At 43.3% G+C, this 25,840-nt stretch overlaps 3 protein-coding genes across 3 annotated transcripts; all 3 read left to right on the top strand.

The window, feature by feature from the left end:
* The first annotated feature begins 1,905 nt into the window (after positions 1-1,905).
* ube2d2 (ubiquitin-conjugating enzyme E2D 2 (UBC4/5 homolog, yeast)) lies at positions 1,906-11,599 on the top strand. The gene is made up of 7 exons (XM_085288343.1): positions 1,906-2,178; positions 4,572-4,635; positions 7,104-7,135; positions 7,299-7,376; positions 7,527-7,632; positions 7,992-8,085; positions 9,479-11,599. Exons 1-7 carry the CDS (start codon positions 2,155-2,157, stop codon positions 9,522-9,524), a joined length of 444 nt encoding a protein of 147 aa, XP_085144469.1. The 5' UTR covers positions 1,906-2,154; the 3' UTR covers positions 9,525-11,599.
* LOC146581924 (CDGSH iron-sulfur domain-containing protein 1) lies at positions 11,567-13,808 on the top strand. The gene is made up of 3 exons (XM_085288347.1): positions 11,567-11,710; positions 12,391-12,593; positions 12,936-13,808. Exons 1-3 carry the CDS (start codon positions 11,632-11,634, stop codon positions 13,023-13,025), a joined length of 372 nt encoding a protein of 123 aa, XP_085144473.1. The 5' UTR covers positions 11,567-11,631; the 3' UTR covers positions 13,026-13,808.
* A 1,190-nt stretch (positions 13,809-14,998) lies between these two features.
* Positions 14,999-17,789, top strand: cxxc5b (CXXC finger protein 5b). The gene is made up of 2 exons (XM_085288329.1): positions 14,999-15,272; positions 16,123-17,789. Exon 2 carries the CDS (start codon positions 16,311-16,313, stop codon positions 17,202-17,204), a length of 894 nt encoding a protein of 297 aa, XP_085144455.1. The 5' UTR covers positions 14,999-15,272; positions 16,123-16,310; the 3' UTR covers positions 17,205-17,789.
* The last annotated feature ends 8,051 nt before the right edge of the window (positions 17,790-25,840 follow it).

Raw genomic sequence — 25,840 nt, 5'->3', positions numbered from 1 at the left:
AAGCCTCTGAAAGTGGACTTACACCTATAGCCACAGCCAGCGGCTTTAGCATGTTACCAACTGCTGCACTGCCTGCGAAGACGCATACGACATTGAAACTCTTGTAACCCATTTTAGTCTCACGTCCCGGGAGTTTACCTACTGCAAAAGACATATACTGGGTAGACATCTTGGCTCAGCCCAGACCGTGCCCGTTCAGCCTTACCCTCGCGTGGCGGGAGCCACAATGACGCCAGTTGCACCACTACGTAGGCGGCGTGCACCGCGATCCCTCAGGTGCGCATGTCAGCGAAGGGGTTCCCTAGCGGTAACGCAGTGAAAAAGCGAGCCAACAACACTATTTCCGGTTTGAAAATTGCTTTCAGAATAAAGGTTTTAAAAAAAACATTTTCAAAATGTTTTAAGCCAGCGGTCCCCAACCTTTTTTGCGCCACGGACCGGTTTATGCACGACAATATTTTCACGGACCGGCCTTTAAGGTGTCGCGAATAAATACAACAAAATAAAACTAGTACCCATACCGAAAAAAAGAAGATTTATTCATAACACACGTGAAAAGACCAAGGAAAGCCGAGTAAACGATAAAAACGATAACAAAATAACGCTGAAAACCGATAAAAACCCTGAAAACTATACATTTCACACCTGAACCTCAACTCTCGCGGCCCGGTACCCGTCCGAGGCCCGGGGGTTGGGGACCGCAGTTTTAAGCCACTGAATATTTGAGTATTACTGATCTCAGAAAAGGAAAGAAGTAAATTATACAATCAACTGTCATTTTTGAATAGTTCAGGCTCTGTCCGGAAATGGACAATAAATCCTGCTAGTCTATAATCCCAAAATATAATGATTGTGTGGGGACAGAAAATACACAGCTGCTCCCAGCTTTTGAAGTCTTGAGCTTGGTAAACCAGCCAGGTTGCTTTTGTTGATGTAAAATAGTTGTACCTGTGTGAAAAGACTTATAATTTGCGGTGTTAATAGATATTGGATTACTGTTTAAATACTCCTGCTCTCAAAGGCGGCCCTCCACAACATTTTATAAAATTGTTTAGGTTTTTTTCTTAATTCAGGATAAAATGAAATCTCCTGTCCTGAGCTTGGGATATTGAATCTCACTGCAGCTGGACAATTCTCTAAGACTGTGTGGCGGCCAGTTTTTCTTTTCTTAATTTTTCTTAGCGAAATAAACTGGAAATAAATACTGTTTAAACTGGGAAAATTCTTCAAAGGTTGAGAAAAGTTCTAATGAATTCTCTTAAACATTTTTTTTCCACCAATGACTTTTTTAACCTAATAAAATATAGCATTAAAAAACATATTTGTTTTGACTGTTCAACTGCAAGTGTGCTCATTCTTGAATCTATGCCTTGAACAGCTGCGGCAAGCTTTACATGGATGGTGCTGTTGCAGTGGATGTTTTCTGACACATCCAAACAGGGCATGAATTGTTGTTGAGAAAATCAAAGAACACACACACACACACACACACACACAAACACACACAGACTTGTCTTCACGTTTTTTTTAGAGAGGTTTACGGAAGTGCCAAGTATTCCATGGTCCAACTTTTCAGATGTGTCATCTTTTTACTGTTAATATCACTGCAAATTGTTGTATGGAAGTATAGTAATCATGTTTGCAGCCCAAATAATTCTATGCATGAATAAAGTAAAGGTTTACTTCCATCCTAGGAAAAGGATGCTTCTTTGGGGACATTGCACAGAAAAGCCTGTCAGAATATTAATTTAAAGGCGTTTCCTATGAGACTGTAAACATGTAACAGTGAAAAAGCGGATTTACTTTTGTGTTATATGAGGATGGAGGAGAGCAAGGTAGTTGTGTCACCTTTAGATGGTCGTGGTTTAATTGTGAAAAACGGAATTCGGAAGTGTTGCCGTCTTTGCTGCTAGCAGAACACAGGCCGCAGTGATTTGGTAGCCGCTGCAGTAGGAGGAAGGACCGCGGTTCTACCGCTTCTATCTTTCAGTTTCGCCTCAAAATTTGCTTGGTGGTTCTTTCTGGTAGCAACCAGTTAATTATATGTAGAGTAACGATCTTATATGACAGCTAAATCGTAGTATTACTAACGGACAGTGATATCAATCGCCATTTTAATCGCACGTTTTCCCTGTCAGAAGCGCTAGCACAACAATGGCTCTGAAAAGAATTCACAAGGTAAGGAAGTGAACGGCGAGGCCCAGGATTTCGCAGTTTGGTTATAGATCTAATTCCAAGGTTGTCTAGCGGATGCTTGTCCGGCAGATTAGTTGTACTGACAATAATTTGAAAAACGGATCTATTTATTCAAGTTAGGTTTGAGCTGGCAGCTAACGGTCTGTGAGTCTGAATAGCGAGCGGCGACACTGAGAGCAGCAATGCGCCGCCTTTCAGTGCTGCTACAAATGGGCCAACTCCACCATTGGCTGTGTTAGCTGTTCTTGGTTGTGTCACATAGCTTCACAATCTGTTTCGGTTCATTAAGAATGTATTCGATACCGCGTATAAAAAGATGTTTAGCTTGCCATGGTTGTCACTAGTTAATGGTATTAGTGGTGTGTTAGCTGCTGCTGGCTAACATTATCTCTCCCGGTTGTTGGCTAGTTTGGATGCAGGCTAGCCCACTGCATTTCTATCTTTATAGTAAACTAGCGGCAGTTTTCACGATATGCTATCAGATATGTCTTCATTAGTCGATATAAACGGCAGCCTACGTAGCTAACATTATTCAACACGGCGGCTTTCGTTTACTTAACCCGCTATTTGATTTGACAGATAACTGAAGTTATCCGGCTAGCGGTAACGGCTAGCTCAGGAGTCCAGAGCTTATTTAATTAAAGGACGGACGGCTTCTTTGTCGCTAGCCATTTAAATACCCGATCATTTGCTGTTGTTAGAGGAACAGTAAAAGTTCAAACATAATGATCGCTATATCGGAAGCGAGCATGTACCTCCTCCCCGTTTTTTTTCGTTAACTGTATATTGTCATCTTAATTCATAACCTGCAGGTTTTCGCAGTAGTCATGTCAAAGCAGCCATGTTATTGTTTGCATTGAACATGCTTATGGCTCAACGGGAGAAGCAGTACATAAGGAAATTCTTGTTAATGTTAGCAGCGAGTCGGTGTTGTAAAAACAGGCCCCACGCGTTGTTCGCCTTTGATGGCATGTTGCTGATAGCAGGCGAGCCCTATAATCGTTATTGTGCCGCTCGTCTGATTGAGTTAGCTCCGCGTTGTTTGGTCCTGTTGCAATTAATTCCCCACGTAGCATAAAGGCATGTCATAATTTGGCCAGGCAGCTCGCTTCATGTTTCTCTTACATGACATCCTGTGCTGCTGTCGAGCCGGAGAGGTTAGCGTTTACGCTAAGCTAACGTTACCAGCATACCGTTTACTGCGAGCTAACCAGTTTACACGGCTGTGTGGGCTATAGTAAAAGCTTTGTCAAATTATCGTGATCTCGGTTTGGGTGTACGTGTGTTAGCCGCTCTACCTGGAGAAAGGCAGTTACGTAATAGCGGTCAGTGCCATAAGCAAAGGCTCGGGGTGCTATAGTAGTGTTGTTGTGTCACCGGGAAATGCTTTGAGAGTTACTGTAGCAGGGAGCCTTTATGGCTGTGGCACCGGCCTCAGGAGCTGTCTGAAAACAAGACAGAGCTCCTGGTGAGCAGAGGAAGTAGTAAGTAGAACAGCCTCTATAAGATTATTGAAGCTCTTTTTTTTGTGCCCACCCCAAACACATGCTTAAACAGAGGAAATTCTTGTGTGGTTATTTTTATGTTGCATTTCCTTTTTCTCTCTGTTCTTTAGATTGGGGTTGCGCTGATTGTTTAATTAATAGCCCGATATTGGTGTTTGTAAAACAACCTGGCTAAACCTGATATTTCTGCTTGCTCCTTCTTTGTTATTTGTTTTTTTTATCATCTCTTCTTTCAGTTTATTCGGAGGATTGTTGAAGGGAACTTTAAAAATGTGTATATTAGAAGGATATATTCTTAACGATTAAGTTGAATTTCTGAGACAAGTCAAAATACACTGATAATCGTGTTTTAGAAATGAGGACATTTTCTCTGTTAATGTATAGACTGCTTGGACCTCACACAGAGAAGAAGAAGAAGAAGAAAACAGCAAAGTGCTCTGTTCTATACATTGTAGCTAAAAGGTTGAGATGCAGTTTGGCAGGTTCACCTTAAACCTTCCACACTTTCCTAACACCCTTTGATGAACTCAGGGAGTTGACTTCAATCTTTAACATTTTAAATTTATTTTCAAAATGGAAAATATTAAAATCAATTACTTTATATTATTCTTATTTTTTTCTTCATTTGGCCCTACTTAATTACAAAGAAATAAATGTCATTCACCTCTTAAACACACTGTCTGGACTCTTATCTGGCACAATACTGATGTGACACAAAAGATAAACAGGACACTTTCATCAGTGAATGCTATCCTGTATGCAGATGCTGGTGTTTTTAGCCCTCTTATCTGTTCTTAGTTTTTATGGTCTATTTAATGCTTCGCTGTATGGCCGGACCCAAACAACTCACATCTCTTTGGTTTGTCTCAGGAGTTGAACGACTTGGCACGGGACCCACCAGCCCAGTGTTCTGCAGGACCAGTAGGAGATGACAGTAAGTCAACATTTAAACCCACAGTGTCACGTTAGCTGTGTGTAAGCAGGATTCAGAACCCTTTCCCGCTTTTTATTTGAACTTATTCATAATCTTATGTGACCAAATCATTTTTCAATCATCAAATTATACTCGCATATGACATAGGAATCAATGACAGATCCATGAAGACCAACATCTATAAAATAGATTAAATTAGTGTTCGTTTCTGCTTGAAGGTTATTCTTAGAGCTCACATCCAGGAAATACCTGCAGCTCCTATTGTGAAGATTTCTGGGTAATTATAAAAGCATAACCCACTGTATTGCTTCATGTAGGTTTTACTTTTACTTTCACAGCAAGGGTATTTTTTCTTTTGTAATGTTGGGAGTAAATCAGAGTTCAGATTTCTTTTTTTAATCTCATAGACTGAACCAATAATGAAATGCAGAAGGCATTAACTGAACTGAACTTAGCCCTGCAGTATGTTTGTCAATGTTTCCTTGTAACCAGTACTTTAAATGTTGTATGTAAAACTCCCAAGGTGCTTCTATTATTGCAGGTTAATTAAACAAAATTTGGTCCTAATGCTAAAATTTGTGTGCAGAGTTAAAAAAAAAAAAAAAGTTCAGAATATTGAAAAACTTTGATGATATGGGGATTTTTTTTGTACTGAAGGAAAATGTTTAGTGAGCAGTTTAACACTTTCTCTTTGATGCGTTTCTGGTTTGATCAATAAGTCACTCAGTCCTAAACCACAGTGTCCACAATCTTGTGACCTGAGGTTTAAGTGTCAGTAAATCCAGACACTTAAATGCCTGCATAATTTTGGAATTTTCACTTTGGCTCGATCTCATCAACTTGGTCTTGACCCTGCTGTAACGTCAAAATCCAAACTGTAGTTTTTAATGACCAGCGTCCAGTTTAGTTAGTTGCTTTTAAGAAATATTTTTGATACATTAAGATCTTGTATTGTGGTAGATCTGACGCTGTCCCGTGCTATATACACAAACAGATACATTCAGTTAATCGCTCTGATGATGTGCCTTAATATTTAAGTCCATTTAACGATTGCTCTTATTCTGTCTTGGTAATACAGCAGTGTTTTTACATATAGCTGTAATCCTTTATAATCATGTCTTTTATGAATGATAGTGTGGGAGTAATAATAATTGCCCTAGATGGGTATGTTTAGAACAAGTAGCATGAATAAACACAGACAGATTGTATTTAGGATGTTTAAAAAAAAAATAGACAGAGTGACTATATTAAGTGTATGCACGCTGATTTAAATATGAACTCATGGACTTGCAAATTACGTGCTGCCCCAGTCATTGCACAGAGGTTGACGCAAACTTAGCCAGGAGTAGTAATGCGGCGGCTGCCTGCCCGACACATCCTGAGTGCAACACCTGGGTTCAACAAGAGACCGACACCCACGCTGTTGTCTCATGTTTGAGGTTTGTGACGTCTGCATACATAACCAGAATCGTCACAGGGTGTACAGTGCAGCTGCTCTAATATGTTGTATTGTTTTTAGGAAACAATCTACATGCTTTGTTTCTTTAGTCTGTTTTCATGTCTTCAGACTGATTTTTGCATATTGATATCTGTTCCTAAATTATTTATTGAAACTATTCTTTAAAACAACAAAACTTATGTGCAAGATTCCTTGAAGATTATTAAATGAAATATGAATATGTTGTGTTGAAACTCAAGACTAACCCATGAATGTGTTAATATCCTTTGTGTGTGCGTGTGTGAGGGGGGATGTTGCATTTAGGTTCCAGTCAAAACAAAAACATTTGATTTTTATCTTAGGACCGCACGCGCAGGACACGTCCATATGTGTCTGCATGCTGTCAAGATCACAACAACCGTCTGAGGAGTTTTTCCTTTGTTTTAAAGTCTGACATTTTAATGACACAATCATAGTGTGGATCCCGTAAGCACTGCATCCTGGGATTTTGGTGTGCAGTCTGTGTTTGTGCACGATAGCGTCTAACTTTTGTACTTGTGCGGAGAAAAAATCAGTAGCAGAACTTTTTATTTGTTTGCTGTACACATCGCTTCCTGCCATCAACATCAAAAAAACCAAGACGGTGTCTCTTGTGAAATGCAGTTATTGTGGCTTTCTTCACAAATGTGACATTTCTCCTCAGACAGGATGCTTGAATTGGACAGGTTTAAAAGATCACAGTCAGATTACAGTGGTTTGTTTTGGTGGTTATCCAAGCTCTTTAAAAAAAATCACTTCTTGTTTATTAATTTCCTCTGAAGCAGCAGGTTAGTGTTATTCATGTGCTGCAAGTGTATATGTAGTCATTTCTAATTAAGAAAAGACTGTCCTCAGCTGCACTTTATTTAAAGCCTGTTACTCAACTGTATAAATAAACAGGCACGCTTCATGTGGCATTATTTATTCTAACACTTCCCAGACACACATCATGTCCTCAGTTTCATAACAAATTTCTCCTTTTTTGTTTCAGTGTTTCACTGGCAAGCCACAATAATGGGACCCGTAAGTACTCACACAGTCACAGCTTTAACCGTTGCTTTAGGTTTATGGGAAATTCACGTACATGCGCACGACTCTGAATTGTTCTCACTATAAGTTTTCTACCTGCCTGTTTCCTTTTATACCATAATTGTAATGAAGCCCATTGGGCTTCTCTCTCCTTCAGAATGACAGTCCTTACCAGAGCGGGGTTTTCTTCTTGACCATACACTTCCCCACAGACTACCCCTTCAAACCGCCAAAGGTGAGCACCAGAGCATGCAAAGAAGTAGCTTTTCATAAACAGAGGGTGCCTAAGTTCCTCTTGCCCGTTAAAGCGTGCCACAGCTTTACGTCGTTCAGCTTTCTGCCGTCTCCCCCTCTTTCTTGGCTCCCCCCATTCATCTGTTTTCAGGTTGCATTTACCACAAGAATCTACCACCCAAATATCAACAGCAACGGCAGCATCTGTCTTGACATCCTGCGATCACAGTGGTCTCCGGCTCTCACCATCTCCAAAGGTAAGGAGATGTTTCTGGCTGCAGAGTAAAAGAGAAACGCCCCGTTTTCTTCTTTTTTTTTCTCTCGTGAAAGCGCTACCTCCAAATGCATTCCTGTGGCAGAGGTCCTTGATTTAAACTGGCGCAGCACTATCTCAGTGAATGTCAGAGATGGTCCTTGAGCTAATACAGTGGTTTACACAAATAGCGTCCCTCATGCACTGTGAGTGTTTTTGTAGACCAATTATGTTTATGATCAGAAGTGGAATAGATGGGACATGCTAGCATGTGAGGGTCATCCAAAGGAAAATGTATCCAAACTCTGAAAATGTCAGTTTTTATGTGTGAGAACTCTTAACCTTTTGTGTGGTCTGTTCCAGTTCTCCTGTCCATCTGCTCTCTGCTGTGCGACCCAAACCCGGACGACCCATTAGTACCCGAGATCGCCCGCATCTACAAGACTGACAGGGAAAAGTGAGTTGTTTGCATGAATAGTTTGCTTTCATGTGCCTTTTCAGATTGTTGCTAGTAACACTGTTGCTAACAGTGTGTGACATAACAGAAAAAATTGAAACTGTCACCACGAGTCTTTAAAATAGCCGCACAGTTAACAGTGAGGTTCAGATGTGTCACTCACTCCCCACATTTGGTTTCGAAACACCCAGACAGCAACAGCAAACCTAACTCGGGGCTTCATAATGGGCGAATATCCTCTGTGGCCATGTCCAACTTTTATATACAGGCTATGGTCAAGAAGGCTGTTTAATGTTAGAGCGTGTGAAACTTGAGCTTTTTGATTAGTCATGCGTGAGGGTGAATGAATGCAAACATTGGGGCACAGACATGCCACCTTTCTGGAGTTGTCACCCCGTTGAGACGATCAGAATTTGCTACCTGTGAAATTAACGATTGATCGATAAGGCCGGAGAGCCAGAATTGGCTCAACAAAGACTCCCAATTTGGCCCACTGGCTCTGGAAAGTATGAAATATTGCATATATTTTGGATTTTAACTATTTTCATAACTTGGAACTTTTATAAAGACCCAAAGAGCTCCCCATGGTCATTTGTGCTACATCAAAGTAATTAAGTAGTAGATAAATGACTAAATGGCAGAAAAGGTCCTTTTTTTTATATATATATAAATATCTACTATAAAAAATAATAAAATCTTACAATGGGTCCACAGTAAATAAAAATAAAAAATTACATTTTATGTGAATGAACAAATTAAGTCACAACTCTTTCAGTAACTTTACACATTTATTTCTTACTCTTTCAGGCCAGAGTCGTGCTGACAGGTGTGTTTTATATACAGCACGTTTCTCTTATCGTGTAGAAAAACAGATACGTTCCATTGAAAATTCCTTTGTCTTATATTAAAGTATCTGAGGGATTTCATATGAAGCTAAACATCTTTATCGTGACAGAAAGGAGAATGGCACTCGTCTGAGCCTACGATGTAAAATGAGGACGATGTGTCTGCTCTGTGCCATTCGCTCATGAAATTTCTGCCCTCCTCTTTGGCTTCTCCCCAGCTTGATGCACTCTGACAAAAACCTAATTGCTGTGCAGGTTTAGTGACAGGCAGTGGATGGCCAATTAAATTGTTGAAAGTGCAAGCAAGTTTTGAACAGTCACGGTGACGTCGCAACAGAAACGTGATGCGGCCACACTCGTTGCGATTCAGACTTCGGGGAGCATCTGCTCTAATTCGGGCTCCCCGTTTCAGACACGTTGATGGGACCAGTCAGAGTAAAGGCAGTGGTGCAGATTGACTACAAGTGTTCAACATGTTGATCCTTCACTAAGTTAAAACTGACCACTCTCCTCTCTTTCTCTTTTTTTTTTTTCTTTCTTGTTCACAGGTACAACAAAATAGCTCGGGAATGGACACAAAAGTATGCAATGTAGTGTTGGGGGTAGAAACATGGCCAACCACCTCTACGACGTAAAGGCTAGGGGAGCTTCAGACGTAAAGAGAAAACAAACAAAAAAACCATACAAACAAATGAAAAGTTTAAACAAGATCTTGTTGGTTTCCATTGGAGTGCTTTCTTTGAGCCACGCCTCCCCTTCACCAGAGTACCTGTAAAACTCCCTCTGCCCCACCTTCTCTCTCTCTCCCTCTATTTGCTCTATCTTTACCCCTTCCCTCCCTCCGCCCCTCAGCTCACCCACCCCTCCTCTAGTGTACATATTGTCAACTTGCAATGGTAAAGCCCATCTCCCCTTTTTCACCACCTACCAACTCCTCCTCCATCTCCTGACTTCTGTATTCCATTTGTCACCAAGCAGGTTGGGCTGTCACCGATCCTCCACCCTCCCCTGTTTATTCCCGGCACGCCCGCATTCTCACCCACCATCACTAAAAGCATTCCTTTAAGCACCAGTCAAGCTTTGAGGGGACCTTTTTCTTCCCCCATTATCTTCCAGTTTAATTTTATTTTTGAGGGGGAGGGGACAGTAAGATGGAGGGATTTTTACACTCTGCACCCTTTCTTGTTTTTGTTGTCCTAATGATTTCCATCTGTAGGGGTGACATTTCAAGGAAGTAGTCAAAGAGCACTCTGTGTTTTATACAAGGCTATGTAACATGGAAAAAAATTACACGCAGCCTATTTTTGGTCTTCTGTTGGATTCTATGAAAGGACTTGAATTTATCCCCACACCTCCTGTTCCTCATTCCTCCCTCCCCCAATCTTCCCTCACCCAAGTTGACCCCTTTGTACACACACACACACACACACACACACACACATGCACACACAACTGTAACCCCCATGTCACCCTCACCACCATCGTTTCTTTATTCACAAAAAGTGGAGGTTCTGGACCAGGTATTTAAGCAATTCATTTTTTTCTTAGTTTAACCTGTGTTTTTATTTCCCACCCCATAATTCTTTAGTTTGCTTTTATCTTTCTTTTTTTGTTTGTTTTTTTTTGCTATTGTTAAATTAGAGGCTAACATCTTAAATGGCTATGGGACTGGCTTGGGCTCTGGGTGCGAGGAGAACCCACTCTTCTTGCACAAAACCTCTGTATATTGAATTACCTGAGAGGCTCGTTGAGCTTTGTGTGTTGATTAAACTGTGTAATAAAAACCCTCGACTCCTGTGTTGACTCATACTCAGCCTCTTTTTGAAGAAGGCATACAGAGGCAGGTTGGCAACATCTGAATGCAGTTAAGAGGAAGTTCTGCAGAAATCTAACAGGATAAATAAGATGAGCAATTACCTCATTCTTTTATGGTTACCTCTATTCCACAGAATTCTGTGAATACTGGGGAGCATAACAAAAATACAAGACTTGAAAGCTTTTGAAATTACATAATTCTTGGGCGCTTGTAGAGTCCAGTCAAGCCTTTAGAAAAGGTCATTTGTCGCCCTCTGGTGGTATGTAAAGTAGTTAAAAGTTGGGAGACCTTCCAGCTCTGTCACAGCTAAATTAAAAGCTTTGACTGGTAAAACTTTATAATTTATATATTTAAGCATTGTAAATCTATAAATGGGGTTTATTTTGAGTCAAAGGTGTTATGTTCAACCCCCCCCCCTCCTTTTTTTTTTTTTTTTTTTTAAGCCAGTGACCTGTAAAGGAAATGGGACTCACCAAAGCTCGCAGTGGTCAAGATAATTATCCGCCGTTAGGAAAATTTGCCAGGCAGTGGAATTTTATTTATCTTTTGGCTATGGACCCGATAGTGAAGAGTTTTAACAAATACACTTAAAATAAAACGTAATATTTATTTATTTTATTTCTGGAACGTATTACTCATCACGGCAATTCCAACTTCAAAGAGCGCTAAAGCGAAGCCGGAAATGGTATGGGGGTTACGCTCTTACCCTTGTCGAGCTTCGTTCTTCCTCGGTTTTGATTGGTTGGTGGGCAGTGACGCAGCAGGTTCGGTGCGCTGTCAGAGTGGATAGTTTTGATAAGCTCTGTGGTTGACCTTGCTGCTGAGCGCTGATCACATACAGTACACCGTCCAAGGAGGGAAAAAAAAAAAAAAAAAACTCCCAACATGTCAGCCACCCATTTACCTGCAATGCCAATGCCTCCGATACCCGACTTACCCAGCTCGGGTTTCAGGTTAACTAAAGGTAAAGTATTAAAGCTGGCTAATAGCATGCTAGCCTTGTATGAGTGTTTTGTTAGCCGTTAGCGGGTCTGCGACAGTGTTGTAGAAAAAACTGTAGGATACTGTGTGGTTGTATTGAGGCTACCGCGTTTAATAGTAACGTAAAGACTCAAATATTTTTATATAGACTTTGTAGTTGCATTGTAAACTTTTCCCCTTCTTCTGGCATGGCGCCGTTAGCTGGCTAACCGGTCACCGAACCCAGTTGGACACGGGTTAATTTTTTCCAACTTTAGACTTCACTCAGTGTGGGCCACAGCTAAACGCTATCTCCGTATGCCCGGCTTCCCGCCGCTCTAGCCAAGCAGAAGTTCACAGAAGTTGCTGATCAGGTCTGACAGCAGGGCCCACATTCTTGTTCTGAAACATGTGATTCTCAGTACTCGGCAGATAATCCTCCATGGCTTGGAAAAATTTCGCCACTCCTGGCCTTGGAAAACACCGCCACATACCTGCTTGTTGGTTTTCTAAGAATAGGCCTAAACTACTCTAGCATAAACCCTTTCAGAACCGAGAAACTGTTAATGCCACTAGGTCCGACAGGCTGAAATGATGACTAAAATGATGTTGCCTCAAATGACAGTTATGATCACTTGTTTAAGACATTACATAAAAGTCCTTATCATATTTGTCTTTTTTCAGAGCATTTTTTGGTTGCCGTGCCGGTGGCGGTGGTTGCAGCTGTCGGAGGCTTTCTCGTCAGCCAGTACCTGAACAGGCGGAGCTGCAAAAAGGGCCAAGTGAACACCTGCATCAACAAAGACAGCCCTAAAGTGGTCCACAGCTTTGACATGGAGGACATCGCCACCAAGGCCGTGTACTGCCGCTGCTGGAAGTCAAAGAAGGTTGGTCCCCAGGCAGCGATAAATGTCCTTTAGCTTAAACTTCAAGTAACAGTCATTGAGCTTTCTAAGCTTGCAGGTAATCTTATCAGAGGTCCAAAACTGCTTAGCTTTCTGCAGTCACAGGTCACGGTTTGACACATATTGTGCTGATCACGTCCCAGTTGGTAATGGGATGTGACCATCTTTAACATCCCTGACCTGCGCTGAAAGTTACCCTCTGACAGCCCTCCATGCTTAGTCGGTTTCAAACTGCTGTTAGCATGAACTCATATGTGGCTAACAGACTCTCTTCATATGACTGATAAGAGTGAATTCTGTTGTCGTTTCTCCTCTTCCCTGCAGTTCCCTTACTGCGATGGTTCCCACACTAAACACAACGAGGAAACCGGGGACAACGTTGGACCGCTCATCATCAAAAAGAAGGACGCGTAATCTGAGCCACCGGAGAACTCGGCCCTCCCTGACTCCTCGCACGCCCGGCCCGATCATCTGTCATTCTCATTGCCGTGTCACACTGATTGATGATTACAGTATGACGCTGATATGTTCAGTCCAAACTCTGAGCATTGTCCTTTGCCCGTAACAGAAAAACATAGTTTTAATATCAAACTGGCCACACTGCTCTGACACTGCTTAGTGTGACTTTGAAATCAAAGGTCATTTGAGGACAGATAAGTTAGATATGGTGGCACTATGACTGCAGCTCGCAGTATGACCTACTTAATGTGCCGTTTGTTTAAAGTTCTCACTGGGCCTGATAAAGGTGAAATATTTCCCCGTGCGGGCATTGTGCCTTCATGTTTGGTGTCCTTTCAGCCGCCTCCTCTGGCTGTGGGGCAGGTGGCTGAAAGACGAGACCTTCAGTCAGTCCAGCGTCTCGGTGAACTGAAGCGTAGGCCTTAAATTTAAATCTAAACCAGAATCCAAACGCTCACACAACCCTACATGAATGTTAACACACATTGTTTTGTTTGTTTTGCTGCTTTAGTCAGAGGAGGTAGAAGTTTAGTTTGTTGTTAATGAACTGTTGAAACTGTCTTCTTGTAACCAGTTCCTGTGGCTTTCTGGGAAAACTTGTGTTGAATCTGTGTTCAGCAGCTCGTGCCCATTAAGAATATATTCTGCCGTTTCAGCAGGTTGATTTTTCTACTGGCTGCGGGGTGTCTGGTTTGATTCATTGTTCTGTACATTGTGAATAAAACTTGAGTGACCCAATTTGAAAGCTTCATTTATTCATTTCGTTCGCCTTTTTCCACCACAGGATCGGAACGCGTGTCACAGCGCTGTGCTGATGGATTAACGCAGGACGGGGGTAATGAGTAAACAGCTCTGTGTGCGTGTGTGTGACTGCGGTGGGATCGGGGCTGTGATTTGTGTGGGAGAGACGGAAGTGAGGGGGGCTCCCGTGCTGCAGTGTCCACCGACACCAGTGGCCATTTTAAGACGGAGCAGTATTTGCGGTGACCGCTAGAAGACGCTGTGTTTACACGGATCGCCCAGGCCAGACAGACAGCAGTGTACGCGAACACGGTGGGCCCCTGCTCCCATAGTGACACGTGCGCGCGCTCGCACACACACATAGACACGCACGCACGAGGTATCTGGCTGCGTGCCAGATGCAACGGAGGACTCTCAGAAGAGGTGGAGTGGACTCCGCCGTCCCCGCGTGAGGAGTCACCTTTAACAGACAGCGAGCTCACGTGCTTCAAAGCAGACGGACATTAGCATAAAGGCTATTTATGTTAAACAGGCTAATTTAGCTCACAGGGCTCTTCCTGTTTTCCGAGTGACCTGTAAAAATATCATTTTATTTTGTAGCTGTTTGTTTTGATATTTATTTACATCCACCGTGTGTGACACCACAACCCAGTGTGCTTTTATGTATGAAAGGTCACGGCGCTGGCTTCCGGTGTGGATAAGACACCAGTTCAGACGGTAAAAAAATAAACAGTAAATCTGTATTTAAATCCATTTTAAGGGGAAGAGTTGTTTTGGTTGGATTTTTTTGTCTTGTTTTTTTTAAATAAGAGCTTTTTTTTTTATGTTAAAATAAGTAGGCGAAGCCTGGACTGCACAAACAGTAAACGCTTAAGAGTTTTCAGCTACTTTACTGAACATTTAATATAGCAAAGTTTGATTGAATACATTTAAAGATTTATAAAAGGACAAACAGGAATAATTAATAAACTGGGCTTTTGACTAGTTTCCACAGGCCTGAATAAGGCATAATTATATATATATATATATGTGTGTGTGTGTGTGTGTGTGTGTGTGTAAGAGCCTAACAAGACTTTCTAGTAGAGAAAACATAACGAGCGTAAATTATAAGTGTGCCCGGTGTTTACATAATTTTTTACATGTGTCTCAGTTGTGCTGTTGACTGCGTGTGACCGGTGGCCTTGATTCGCCTTAGTATTCCCGCTGCCAGCTAACGGTGTGTGCTGATCTGCTTCTGTGGACGTTTCACGGGGTCGCTCTGACCAGAGCCTCGACTGCAGAGTCCACTTCGCATTTTGAGCGACGCCCCCAAATTCCGTGCAGAGTGTTTGCAGACCCTCCGGGACGGAGAGGTGGAGGAGGAATCGGCTGCTCCGCCGTCCATATACGCTACAATCACCACGCCATTAGTTCATGACTTCATCATATCTTTGACAGGAGAGCTCGGGTCGTGTTTGTAAGGTAAGCGGGGAGCTTTTCTCGACACTTCCTGTTGATTTTCGCCGTGTTGTATTGTCGCCTTTTTTCTTGCGCGCAGCGCCGTGTCGCAGCGACCACTCGGACTGTGGTCAGCTCGCCGTGGCGTCGGTCGAGCACCGTCTTCTTAGGTAACCTTAATAACGGCCAAATGATCGATCTGGTTTCCCGATCGATCCGCCAAAGGGGGCGATTGGCCGGTCTTGTAATAACACCCATCTCCCGTGTTTAATCAGCGGAGTAGTTTTTCTACAAATGTGGACACGGAACATAGCCTGGTCTTTTTTTATCCACAGCAACCGCATCGTTGCGCACCTCGCTCCTCGTCGTCGATAGCAGACAAAAGACAGCCTGTTTTTTTCCCCCGGCGTCCCTTATTTAGTCTTTCTCTGCTGAGCTTAAGCTTTGGCTGGCACACATAACAGCAGTCGTCAAAATGTATTTGAAAAGCGCGCTCCACATTTGACCTGCGCATATGCGCATATCTTTGCATATTGTTGTCGCTCTGTTATTGATTGCATTGATATACCGTGAAATTCTTAAAGGGATACTGCCTCCTGTATGCGGAAATCATTGGCAAGCATGCAGTGTGTGTCAGATACATGGCTGCCTTCATCTCTGTCCGGGGAGTTTGATTTCTGAGCCTGTGCACATGCATGTTATATTTTTGTCTTTAAGCACCGAATCTCTGCACTCTGCTTCTCTGGCTGTGTTTGGTGGCTCTGACTGAGAACATATCTCCCAGCCCTTCTTTCCTCGTAACTCTCTTTCTGTGTTTGTCACTCCAACATTTCTATTCTTAACCTTCCTCTCTTCATCCCCTATTCATTTCTAGCTCTCCAGGACTCCGAGGCTGCTGCAGAGAATGGGAATAGGGACACAGGCCAAGGCTTGCCATTTTGGCTGAAGTAACAGCAGGACAGTTGTCAGCCTCGCATCGGCTTCAATCCCCTTCTCCCTCACCTCTCCTCCCACACGCGCACGCATACTCACACAAGGACAGACAACTCCCCGTAGCCAGCTATGTCCACCGCGGTAGACATCGCTGGCCCTTCCTCCCCGGATCAGGCCCACAGCAGTGCTAAAATCCCCAATGAGCCACTGAGACCAAGCCTTAAGCGCTCTAACCACCCTTACAGCCTCTCCCATTACATCTCCACCCCTTCCCCGGCCGTGGATGTCAAAAGCCTGATGGAGCCCTCCTCATCTCAGCAACGGGCCACCCAGCCCGGCCACGCTAAGCCTCGCCGGGCCCCCTCCTGGCCCGACATGTGGGAGTCGCCCAGCGGGCTCCACCTGGCCCACGCTGCGGAGCTGCTGATGCGCGCTGGGCTTCTGGCTCTCACCCCTGCCACCACAGAGCAAGCCAGTTTGGGCGCACAGAGCAGCCAGCCAGCTAAGAGGGAGGCTGCAGAGGCAAAGAGCGGAAAGGGAGACGGCGAGGGAGGTGGGTCCGGGCCTGAGGAGGAGGAAGAGGACTCCTCTGCATGCAGCACTGACTTCCAGCCCTTCCTGGGTGCCTGGTTCCCCTTCAGCCCCGCTCTTTTCCCCCTGGCAGGCTTCCAGATGGGGGGAGGTCACTGGAGAAGCACAGCCATGGGAGCTGAGGGCATAGAGGGGCTGGTGGCCGAAGGATACTCTCCCAGCTCCCTGGGCGGGAGCAGCGGAGGCAGGAGGAAGAGGAAGAGGTGCGGGGAGTGCGTACCGTGCCGGCGTCAGACGAACTGCGAACAGTGCAGCAGCTGCCGCAATCGCAAGAGGGGACACCAGATCTGTAAATACAGGAAGTGTGAGGAGCTGAAGAGGAAGCCCGGGGGGCCGGGGTTTGAGAGCAGAGTGTCTGGGTTTGATCTGAGGGGGTCTGATTTTACTTTGGGTCTGGCACAGGAGAGAAGCAATGGAGCCTTGGACGGATAGTAACGCTTGCGGTGGCAGGATTTGTCAGAGGTTCCCGGTTGGATGATTGTTGAGGAGCTGCAGTTTTAACAAAACAAAAATTACAAAACCACACACACACACCAACACACACTCACCCACAGGACACCCTGTTAACATGCTCGGACTGTGACTGCCAGAGACGTTTAAAGATGTTGTGTTTCGTGCAGAGCTGCAGCTCCCGTTTAAGAATGTCCACACACGTTCCCATCCATTTTGACAATCAGAGAATTGGAGAGGCGAGAAAGAAGGATACCAATGTTTGTCAATATTCAGATGATGACAAAAATTCTGTAAATAGACTGTAAATATCTGGAAAACATTATGTCTTCTTCTTCCTTTTTCTTTTTTTTCTTTTTTTTTACGTTGCTTTCCAGTTTGGATGTACTGTGCTTCAAAGGTAAAGAGGAGCCAAATGTTTTGTTTCTAACGAGGGGAGTTTCTGTTGTTCTGACGTCACTGCATCAGTAAGAAGTGAATGAGTTTGGCCTCGGCTAAATTATTTCATGTGCAACTTGTACTGTATAGCGCTGTTTGCCCTTTTGAAATAAAAGAAATTTGCCATGTGCACTCGTCTACAAGCTCTATGCTACGTCTTTATGTGTGTGTGTGTGTGTGTGTGTGCGTGCACTCATTTGTAATTGGGCGTATGTGTCCGTTTGCAACCTTGTTTCTGCTTGCGCACACATGTGCTCCTGTATGTGTGTGCGAGGTTGTGTGTGGATTATGAGTCACCTAATGGTGTGGCTGAGAGCCTTATCACAACCCCACAGACACACAAACACACCTACACGCTGCCTTGGCAAGTCCAGTGCGTGCACTTGAGCACACCTAACCTGACACACACAATCATCACAAACATTCGGGCTCTTCCTCGCACACAATTTCCTTTTTTTTTTAAAATTTTCCACGTATGTATATATAAATCTCTCACACACGCATACACAGATGAGGGGGGGGGGGGGGGCAGATTTCAAGCCGAATACACAGCCAGCTGGGCTGAGGCTACAGGGTGGGTTTTTGCTTGTTGCCGTAACGATGGCTGATGTGATAAGACCTTCTTCCTCGGCGCCACACTCCAGGGGACCGCAGGGAAGACGTAACCATGGCAACGGCCGGCCCGAGGTGTCACGCTATAATTGGGCCACGGCTGCACTTCCTGTGAGCCTTCAGTCAGGGGGGATCGCAGAGGGACTGTGTGTGTGCTTGTATGTGAGTGTGCATCTGTGGGGGTGGGGGCAGGAGGGGGATGTGCACGTCCGTGCGTGTGTGTGTGTGTGTGTGTGTGTGTGTGTGTGTGTGTGCGTGTGTGTGTGCGTGTGTGCGTGTGTGTTTGTCAGGCAGGGAGAGAGAGAGAGAGACAGAGAGAGAGGGAAAGCACTGCACGCCAGCCAACGCAGGACACTGCCAACTCATGGAGAAAAGCAGCGAGCTCCAACATCATGCAATTACAACGCTCCCACTGAATGAGAAACACGCAGTCTTTTAGTTTTGAGTCCACAGTCTAGTGTTTCTTCATCTCCCAGACAAAGGGAGAATTTCAAATTCTTGGATCTGCAGCTTTTTCTTTTCTCACCCCCCCTCTCTTCAGTGCCTTTCTAGTGATTTGGAGCTTAATCCCCCCACCCCGCTCCTCCTCCTGGTCTCGTCACACATGCACACACACACACACACACACACACACACACCGGAAATCTGTGTCACCCGCTGCCCAGCAGGTCCAGTGACTCCCTGAACGCCTGCAGTCTGGCTCCACTGGCCTGCAAGATGGCAGGAGCAAAAAAAGGAGGGGGGGGGGCATTGAACGGAGGACAGAGGAGAGGCGGAGGAGGGCTGTGAGAGAGAGAGAGAGAGTTGGGGGAGGTGGAGGAAGAGGAGGAGAAGGAGGAGGGAGTGGAAAGCGGATACAGGGAGAGGGTGAAGGGGAGAGGAGGAGGTGTGTGTGGGGTGGGGGGGCATGGTGAAGGGCAGAGAGAGAGAGAGAGAGGGAAGGGGGAGGAAGAGGAGGGGTAAGAGGGAGAGATGAAAAGCAGGCCACAGGGGGAGAGAAAAGAGAAAGCGAGGGATATGCAGGGAGGAGGATGAGGGAGATGGACAGCAGGGGATGAAGATAACGTGGGGCCAAACAAAGAGAGTGGGAGAGATGAGTGTGAGATCCAGCAAGCGCGGTGATGGAGGCCGATTGAAATGCAGCGAGACAGAGATGCGGGGAGGTTAATGATGGATGCATTGTCCAGATAGACGGTGTGTGCCGTCACAGACCCCTGTGGAGCCTACATATGTTAGCACCAGCAGCCCTGCCCACTCTGGAGGAAAAACTCCTCACACACACACACACACACACACACACACACACACACACTGCAGTGGAGCAACCTGCCAGCCCGAGGCAACCTGCGCTGGAGCTGGGCGGACCCTCGCTCATGAGCAAGTCCTCTGAAATTTTGGCCACTGCGTTTGCTCTGAGACACTGTGTCTCATTGTGAAGATCTTTTTTTCCCTTCGACCATTGGCCGTTTCCCCAGTGTTAGGAAATGTGTAACAGCTTTGCAGAAAACATCATCTTTCTGAGATCACTCGTCATTATGCCTCTGTTATCCATTTGCATTCCCCTTTTGTACACATGGAAAACATGCATCTCCCAAACAGCAACACAATGGCTTCTTACATCCTCAAAAAGCCCTGTCTCATCTTCCCCCCAGGTTATATTTTGGTGACACCGAGGTCAAAGGGCTTTCTTGACCTTTGACCCTTAAAGCTGTTAAAGGTGGATTCAGAGTACGCCAGGTTCTAAAAACAGCCACAGGATGGTCTTGTTTCTACCGGTGAAAAACAAGCAGAGAAATCACTAAATGATACATGTGACTTCAAAAATATCTGAAATGGATTCTTATCTAGTCAAATCTAAATACAGCCATAAAATCCAGAACAAATAAAAATAACTTTCAAATCCTTCTCACATTTCTACGGTACGGAGCCCCGCAGCGGACATGGGAGAAAAAAAAATTAAGACGGACTTTTGCGAGATCTTGCAAAAGTTTTAGCCGCATTCTTCGGACGCTGGCTTGAAGCCGACCGGGAGGTCGAGGCACGATGTGCCGGGAAAGTGGTGTTCCTCCCGGCTGTAGTAGGTCTCGACCTCCCGTTAGCTTCGAGCTAATGGGAGGTCAAAGGCCGAAGAATGCGGCTAAAACTTTTGCAAGATCTCGCAAAAGTTTTGCAAGATCCGAGTTTGTTTTGCGAGATCTCGCAAAAGTTTTGCAAGATCTCGAGTTTGTTTTGCGAGATCTCGCAAAAGTCCGTCTTAATTTTTTTTTCTCCCATGTCACCTGCGGGGCTCCGTACATTTCTATGCTCAGACGTAACGTGTGCACAAAATTCTGTTAATGTTTAGCTTGTTGCTGATTTCTAGGAAGCTAGGCAAAGCCCAGGGATAAAGTCTCCCTGTCTGCAGAGATATTTCATCATGACGTGGACCACCCCACGATGTGGAATTGATTATTACCAAAGATTACTGGGCTGGAACTCCCTTTGCACCTTTAAATTTGCACAACTCTGACAGCTACCAATCTCGACCACAGCTGCAATGTCAGTTATACGTTTTTGTCACAAGCCCTGCGAATTTTAGTTAATTATTGATAAATAAGTTATTACAAACAACACTTGGCCAACTAATTGATTGTATATAGAAGATGGAAGTCATTTTCCGATCTGAAAAGTAAAGTCAGCATGAACACCGCAGTCTTTCTCATTTCCAGCAGGGGGTGCTGCCTTTAATTATAAACACATGTCTGGTTGTAACTCTTCCTGATAGTTTTATGGTTTCAGTGGCTAGTTTTAAGTTGTTCCTGAAACAACACATTGCTCGTTTTATAAGTTATGGTCCCCATTAGAGTCAAAAAGGATGATAAAGTTTGGTTTACAGTGTGACTGACAAGTTGCTAGTCTATAAGTTTGTTGTGTTCTTCCATTTGCACCCAAGTGAAATTGTTTAAATAGCTTACTTTTATTAGTTTTGAATACTTTATACTCTATTTTACTATTGACGCATATGGAACATAACAACTATTTCAATCCATTCTTTAAAAAAAAATAACAATGATAAAGTTTATATTTTTACCCTATCAATGCTACAACTCTGGGCCAAACATGGAGGATTGTTTGTTGTTTTAATGTGTTTAAACGGGTTTAACATGTTTATTTTATATAGCGAAGTCCCTAAAAATAATCATTGGTCACCATCAGCCTCTCAGGCTTTTTTTTAGTAGTATTCCAGTGCAGTATGTCTTTAAGCTCAGTTTTTAAAAACATTATGAAACAACTCTAATCCATAGATTTACAGTTTGCAAGCACCGAACATCTAAACACTTCAGAAAAGAATCACTCTCAAGCCGAGTAATATGCCAGTAGGGGCATAAAGCCTGGGGTCAGGAATTTTTCATAGCGAGTCACCCAAACCCCGGAGCAGGATATTAATGACTAACCTTGTGTTGTGGATGAATCATCTCAAATGTTCTCTTGCCTGAAGTTTGGTTAGTTTTCGGTGTTATCTTCTTGCCATATGATTGCATTTGTCTCTGGCCATTGGGGACTCTCACATTAACTTCTATTCTGGGTAAAAAAGTTAACCCTCATCCTAGTGAAGATGGAGTGTCTAATGTGTTTATATTATGCTGACCATCACCACACCAATATATAGCAGTTAGCCCAGTTAGCCCAGCTTCACTAACTCTACAAACATAGCTGGGCTTTAGTTTTCCGTCTTTTTGTGCAAAGCAATAGCAGAAAAGTACATCTTAGTCCTTCGGTCCCGATCCTTCAGTTATATCACCTTCAAATGAAAACTAGCGAGCTAACGTCCTGCTTTCCTCTAGCTTTGTTAAACATCTTTCACGGAGGCCTGGATGTTAAACTTTAACATCTGAGAGAAACAGTCATGATGATCATTTTATTGGTGATTTATTTGGACCGTTTCTCAGTGTTTGATTGATTTTAACCGAGGAAGAGTTCTGACGCAGAAACGGATGATAACATTAGACTTAGGAAGCGGATACTGTCTTGCTAGCACCCAGTGAAACTTCACAGCATGAAGGTGCTGTGGCTACCTCCAAATGTAATCAGGTATTTTTTAAAATGGGGATTTTTCCAAGGTCGTTTTGAAAAATATCTCTGTCCAGATCAAAATGCTAAAAACAAACTCAAGTGCTGTCAAGAACAGCCAAAGCAGGTGGCAATGTAACCTCGCGAAGACATGCTGATCAATGAAAAGCACAGAAACAATAACAGAGCAGTCTAGTGTCAAAAAAGGAAATCAAACCACATACCTTCGGTTTTAAAATTTACGTTTTCCTTGTCCATATGTAAACGCAGTAATGAAGTTTAATGCATTTACATGTTTTAAAATATTCACCCTGCCAGGAGTCTTTCAGAAACTCAGTTTTCAGTGATCCAAACGCTGCTTACATGTGTACGAAAGACCCAAGTAAATCGTTATTTACGTAAATAATCGTGTACATGCGGACGTAGCCTTTAAAACTAAACAAAAAAACTCAGGGGACTCAGAGGATCACATGAGTATAACCTATCCAACGGTTGTTTTAGTCTGGATCAAAGTGTTGGACCCATAGAAAGTATAACGAAGAGATGTAGTGACCGTGCTGTCACCCTCTGGGTTCTGAAGAACTGTTTTAAAGCCTTGAGACCGAATGTTTCTGCCGTTGCCATTTTGGTGTAAAAAATCCAAATGTGACAAATGGGTATGGGTCTAACTGTGAACCCACTTGATCATTGGCCAGCAATGTGTCGGTTAATCCTCTATTTTGAAACACGGTATGACCAAGGTTTACAAAGTGTTTACAGAGTCAAAAAGGTGTTTCCCGTTGACTTCCATTTTTGTAAGTCCTCTAGTTAGAGTACAAGCTGTGTCCAAATTCATAGGCTGCATCCTCTCGAGGACCCGGCCTTCATGGCTGCATCCAAATTGATTTACTCACGAACAATTAAAACAATAAAAAGTCAAACAATAATATTTTTAAGTTATCTAAGTGATTTATATATTATGTTTAATCTGAGTAGTGAAAGACTGCGGGGAGTTTGAAAACGATGTGCCGGGAGTTTGCTGTTCTTGCCGGCTCTAGCGAGACGGATGTCTCCGAAAACGTCAGAGCACTTTTGAAAATATGTGATGTCTTGATAAACCAAGCAGATATTTGAAGTTAACACAGCTACATTCTTGCCTGAAAACACCTTAAAAGTTTATTTTGTGACCCAGAAACAGTAATAAGAGTAATATTAAAACTAAGCAATTCCAGTTTCCAACAACGGCGGCAAAAAACACTAAAAATATTTATTGGATTTAAAAATGTTTAATCTTACACATTTCAGGTGTATCCTACCTTTTGCCCAGTGGCAGCTTTAAATTCCAGCCCCACCCACATATCCTAAGTCGGATACACAGATAACAAATTTAATGGATGTAGTTTTCAACATTTGTATAGTTTCAAATAATTACATGAGAAGCACAATCTGATATCCACATGTTAGAGTTCCTGCTACATCATCATAACAGTGTTGGTGCAGGATCAACATTGCAACTGACCAATCATGTTGTCAGAGTATTCACTTAGCATTAACCAAGAAGTTAGCAAATGCTATAAAAAACTATCACAACCAAACTAGCACGAGTAATCTAAATTAGGCTAACAGCAAATCTAAATTGCTAAAACATTTATTATGTTGCATAAATTAATAAAGAATAAAAGAAAGATTTATACAAACAAAAGTTTTTTTCGCTCCACATTCCCAAGCAATGACATCACAGCAATCCAATTGGTCAGTAGCATTGTTGATCCTGGACCAACATGATAATGATGATGCAGGACCAACAACAACATGGGGTTACATGACAGACTAGCTTTTTACCAGAGAAGCCTCGTTACAAACACATCATGTCTAAAAGACGTGGCTATAAGTTAGGGCTTATGATAGATAATGTTTTTAAGCTGAGAGTCGAGCTGATCATGGTTAAATGAAAACAAGTTTTTTACGCTGTGTAACTTAGCTTACTTAGTTTTACTGTTATTTTGCAGTGCGAATTCTTCAAAGTTAGCAAACTGAATAAAAAGCCTTAATTCATGAAACTTAGAACTAGTCAAATAACCAGAATTGTTACACGTTAAGTAACAATTATCTTCAGGCTATAAATGAGACTACCATTGCATTCTTGTGGAATGACAGCCTAAGGTGTTGTCTGTCACAGATTCTTTTTTATTGTCTTTCCCCACAATGACCTGATTCACAGAAACGATTAGGAGATAGCTTTTCCAAAAGACAGCCAGATAATATATGTTGTTTACTGTCACACGGTCGACACATGACATGCTACATGTGTCCTAATTTCACCTTTCGAGGTGGATAGAAAATAATTAGGAGCAGCAGCACTCTCTATACGCAGCACACGAGTGTATACAAACATTCCAAGAAGAGCTTTCTCAAGGAACAAAGGTGAACAGGCTCCCACAATGCTTTACTGGGACACCCAACACTGTCCTACTATATATAGCGGCGCTTTTCACGCTGTGTGCATGACTGCTCGTGTAGAGTCACATGGTTCAAGATATATGGCCGGACAGACGCTCACACGCTCTTCACTCAGACACACACACACAGAGGGTGAGGGTGTGGAAGTGGTGAAGGAATGCGAGAAGGTTTACTGAGTTGACTGTGACGTTGTGCTTCCCGTGACCAGACTCTCATTTTCTCTGTCTCCCCTAGCGTCTCGCCCTCCGTCTCAGTCTGAACCACATGCTAATCAGCTTTCTGTTCTCTCCGTTTGATCTCTGATGGGCTGTTTTCTGATAGAGCCCAATGAATAGATAATCATTGTGTAAGTGACCACTATCTACAGCTTCTCTGTGTCATCTGCAGCTGTCCCACCTACCCCTACACACACAAACACACACACCAACACTGTGAACACACACAACTTTGTTAGAAGCAAGAAAACTCTTTTAGTTTGTTCTTTTACACAACAGGCATAAACCCATGTAGGACATATACAGTACAAATACAAACAGAAGGTAAAAAACAAAGTGTCAGCTGGTGAAGACTTTTAGGAATTAATTAGTGACCAAGTAAAAGGAACATGTGACTAAATGGTTAGGTAGTAACTACAGCTCAAACAGTGCAAACCTTAAAAATAAAGTACTGCTGTCTCTGCCACGGGTGTGATTTTGTTCTTTTCTCTGGCTTCTTCCTCCTAATGTCCCGTAAAGCTGCAGTAGAGCCTATAAATATTTGTCCAGGGAGATGCTTTTCACTGTTTTAGATATGTACTCCAGCGCAGTGGAAAAGAAATGAAGCAATGGCCATGAGGTTAAAGTGCTGAGTCAAAGCAGTGGAGGGTGTTCACATCCAATTTGCCTGACCAACATAGAAACATAAGTTATTTTTACACACAGTCCCTCTAATTTGATGACCGTGCAGTTCTGTGAGCTTAAACATAGCAGTGTTTTAGCGCTAAAATGTGGATTTCCCCCCCTGCCAAGTCCATCACCTGATTATGCCCTCTTGACTGACCTCATCTGATGCTAAGTATAGAAATGTTAACATCTTTGGGT

The sequence above is a fragment of the Mchenga conophoros genome, linkage group LG2 (assembly GCF_057382185.1).
Source record: "Mchenga conophoros isolate Kocher_MC1m ecotype Shallow Benthic linkage group LG2, M_conophoros_male_GT1.1, whole genome shotgun sequence".
Classification (NCBI taxonomy): Eukaryota; Metazoa; Chordata; class Actinopteri; order Cichliformes; family Cichlidae; genus Mchenga; species Mchenga conophoros.
This window is presented reverse-complemented; position numbering and strand designations above follow the sequence as displayed.